Raw genomic sequence first — 3477 nt, forward strand, 5'->3', positions numbered from 1 at the left:
CAATATATATATATATATATATATATATATATATATATATATATATATATATATATATATATATATATATGCGCATGGCATGTAGAGCATATATGCAGAATATATATCCCTATAAGAGGGTGCTCTAAACGCGTTAGGATGTGGGCCCCTCTCTCCTTGCATCTAACAGTAAAAATAATGTTGGTTTAGCGCCTGAAGCATTGAATTGAAGTGTGATGGCAGCAAGCAATTCCTTCGGGTGTCTATACAGTGCAGGGCCTTGGCCTTACCATTCTTCTCTTTCTCTCTCGCTTTTCACAAAATCTTCTTCTGCAGCAGAGCTGACGAACTCGCCGAATCCCATGCTGATTGCATCGGCTAAGAGGTTTCCAACTCCGATGATGACAACCTTTGAGGGATGCAAGTTGGCGCCGACACACCCCGCAACAATAGCGAAAATAGTAACAATACCTGTAATAAAAATACACTCAAAACATCTCTAATTCAACTCTGAAACAAGCCATATGTTTCAGGCTTTATGGTTTATAGTCTAGGGGTGTAGGGGGAGCAGCCGTTGCATACACGCACCATCGAGACCCCCAAATACTATTGCTTTTAAATAGTCCGAAGATGTTTGCTTGTGAGACTCTGTATGAGCACATGCCAACTCATTGTAGTTGCTGTGTTGATGGTGGTGATTATGCGCCTCTCTGAAAACGACAACACAAGCGAAACAAATTGAAAGTTTTTGCACTCTTTTTTTTTTTGCTGTCCAAAAAGAAATCTTAACTCGGTAGTTAAAACTTTCCATCAAGCGTCAATACACCACGCCCCCTGAATGCATATTCTACTATGAGATCTTGTTATCTCTCTACATGCACCCAGGAGCCAAGTTCGCTTGCCTTGTGGCGTGTACGTCTCTCGTTTTGTATGCAAGACGAGCCTTGTCGAGGTCCCTGCCCGGAACCCCCCCTTTTGAGCAGCATGGTTGCTGAACTGAAGCGAAGCAGGCGGCCTCAACGGCCCCAGGATTGTCTAGAAGAGGTAGAGATTTGTCGTGTTGCATCGTCCCTATGAACCGACTTGTTCAGGGTGAGGTCTGGAGCCTGCAGTATGTCCTTTCTAGCAAAGTATATATCCACAGTATGCTTGGAAGGTAGGTGTCAACAACTACACCAGAGGGGCCCCTTCTAACCCCCTCGTCGGCCAGTAGGCCACCCTGAGTCAACAGTGAGCAGCGCCCATAGAAGAGCCACAGCTTCCTTGCTAGTCGTTAGGTTCTAGTCATGGTATTGGATATATAAACAAATAATGCGGTTGGCACCCGCCTCAGCAATCTATGCTACAGCTAAGGGGGGTGGGTGTACAGCTGAAGAAGGCGCAGCTGTTTCAAAGATAGTGACAGAGTCAGAAGGTTCTGCAGATTCCTCTGGGAAAGCCGCAATCAGTTGTGATGAAATACTCTGATAAATATAAAGATAAACGCTCATCCTAGCATCAGCTCCTCTAATGACTCAGCCACCCCTCAGTCAGCCCCACAAACGAGCACGCTTACCTCACACGTTCGCAGCATAAGCCATCATACCGTCTTCTTATTATTTTATATTGAAATGTTTAATTTGTTGAATGTTTTGTTCCTTCTTCTATGGTCTGAAGAATTAAACAACAAGAAGAAAAGGGATACAACACCACTGCACCGTATTCATTCCCTGCTGGTGTATGCCTCGGCCGACATCTGGCCAATCGCTACTGCACCGGAGCAGTTGAAACTCAACAAATCACTAATAATTAAATTGTTGCATAGAGTTGTATCTAGGGGCTTCACGGAGTAAATTCCATGTATCGAGGTTCCTCACTAACAGAACCAACGAGTTGTATAAATTCAGCTGCCGTTATTTTTCTGCATCGCTCTGACAATGGCGCTGTTATGAGCAGTTTCATCTTCTGGAATTGCTGCAGAGGAATTCCTTGCGGCGAAGCGGCTCCATTTATATACACTGAGGCTGCTAGGGGATTCATCTTTGGCTAACGTATCATGTTGGGTGTGAGGGGGGTCCTTGATCGTATTCAGGACCGTCACGAACTGCTGTACAGTCAAAATACTTGTTTGCAGGAAGCATGCTACCTCTCTTCTAGCCCCCAGGCAGTCTGGCGCCGGTGGCGCGAAGGCCTGAGAGAGAAGGCGGCCTGAGCTGAGTTAGAGGACACATTGCGTCAACTCCTGCAGCACGGCGGCCGCACGTGCAAGCACAACCTAGTTCCCTTTAGCTGCATGCACTAACGCTATAGACACCTGTTGAACACTTACTTGTCCATTCGGCGCTGAGAAGTAAACGCTTTTCAGTCCGCTTGTGTTTCGATTTGCCGTTCAAACAAACATTTCAAAAGAAGAATATCTGCTCCTGAACTTATTCCTCGCATTCCATCCATAATATTAGCTGAGCACAGGGCGCATTGAGCTTGCGTGCTGCAAGCCTAGACGACTAACTGCTCTGCGGTTTGTGGCGACAGTTAAAATATATTAAGCACAAAGGGAGTGTGAGCACATAGAGGGAAACATAATCCCAGTATATTACTGCTTTCAGCTGGAAAGACGAAGAGTGCCGCTAATCCTCTCTCTAAACTAAGCCGGCCTCCTGTGATCGGCTTTTTCGCTTTTTAACGTGATTTGGCAATGAATACTCACTTGACATGTTGTATATGCACTGAGTATTGAAACAAGTAAATCAAAAGTGAGACAGTGTTTACAACCGTTTAAGCAGGACTGTGTAAATGACACTTGAATATTTTGACGCACTTCCTAGCGCCCCTGCGCAGTTCCACAATTTGCGTGGCGACCGTTTCAATAGCATTTTACTCTGTTTATATTCCCTGTAGTTTTCGGCCTCACTGCGTTTGCCCCGTTCCATGCAAACGATCCAACCGCAGGCCTGGCTTAACGAGGACATTGCAGCATTCAGGAACTTGCTCTGTGAATGTGATTTCGCGTTAATACTACGCACCAAGCCGCAATTGCCTGGTGTTGGTTAACTAGTTGCCGGGTAGCCGATGCAGCTCCAAATTTCCCTTTGATTTCCCACAACTGAAGCGAAGCGAGGCGAGGCCTCGCCTCTTTCCAACAGTGCTGTGTAAAGTGTGCGTTTAGAGGACACCTGAAGATGTGATATTATGATATTAGCGATGACTGCAAATTGATCTAGGCTTTTAACCTTGTCGGAACACGTTGCAAAAAAGCGTTTTTCTTGCTTTCCGAAAACTGTTTTATCATTTCATTGGTAGGAGCAGCAACATGCAGGAACGAGGTGCCTTGCGCGAACTTCTGCTTAGGCAGTGCAGTGTGACTGTCAGGTAACGGCAGGGTATACTTTTGACAAAAGAGCGTTCCAAGCACGAGAGCACTCCCTTTGTTTGGATGAGTTCAAGAATTCCAAGCATATATATATATATATATATATATATATATATATATATATATATATATATATATATATATATATA

The 3477-nt window shown here is 44.7% G+C and overlaps 1 protein-coding gene across 1 annotated transcript in view; it reads right to left on the reverse strand.

Annotated features, from left to right (window-relative positions):
- Positions 1-1045, reverse strand: part of EMH_0030520 (Vacuolar iron transporter, related) — a gene marked incomplete at both ends in the record, with an annotated part of 1892 nt that extends 847 nt beyond the window's left edge. Inside the window, 3 exons of the mRNA XM_013494424.1 lie at positions 270-450; positions 568-689; positions 861-1045. Of these exons, the coding sequence (XP_013349878.1) occupies positions 270-450; positions 568-689; positions 861-1045 (488 nt within the window). The remainder of the gene's footprint in view (positions 1-269; positions 451-567; positions 690-860) is intronic.
- Between the last annotated feature and the right edge of the window lie 2432 nt (positions 1046-3477).

The sequence above is a fragment of the Eimeria mitis genome, genomic scaffold, assembly GCF_000499745.2.
Source record: "Eimeria mitis Houghton genomic scaffold, Emh_scaff1148, whole genome shotgun sequence".
NCBI classification, from domain to species: Eukaryota; Apicomplexa; class Conoidasida; order Eucoccidiorida; family Eimeriidae; genus Eimeria; species Eimeria mitis.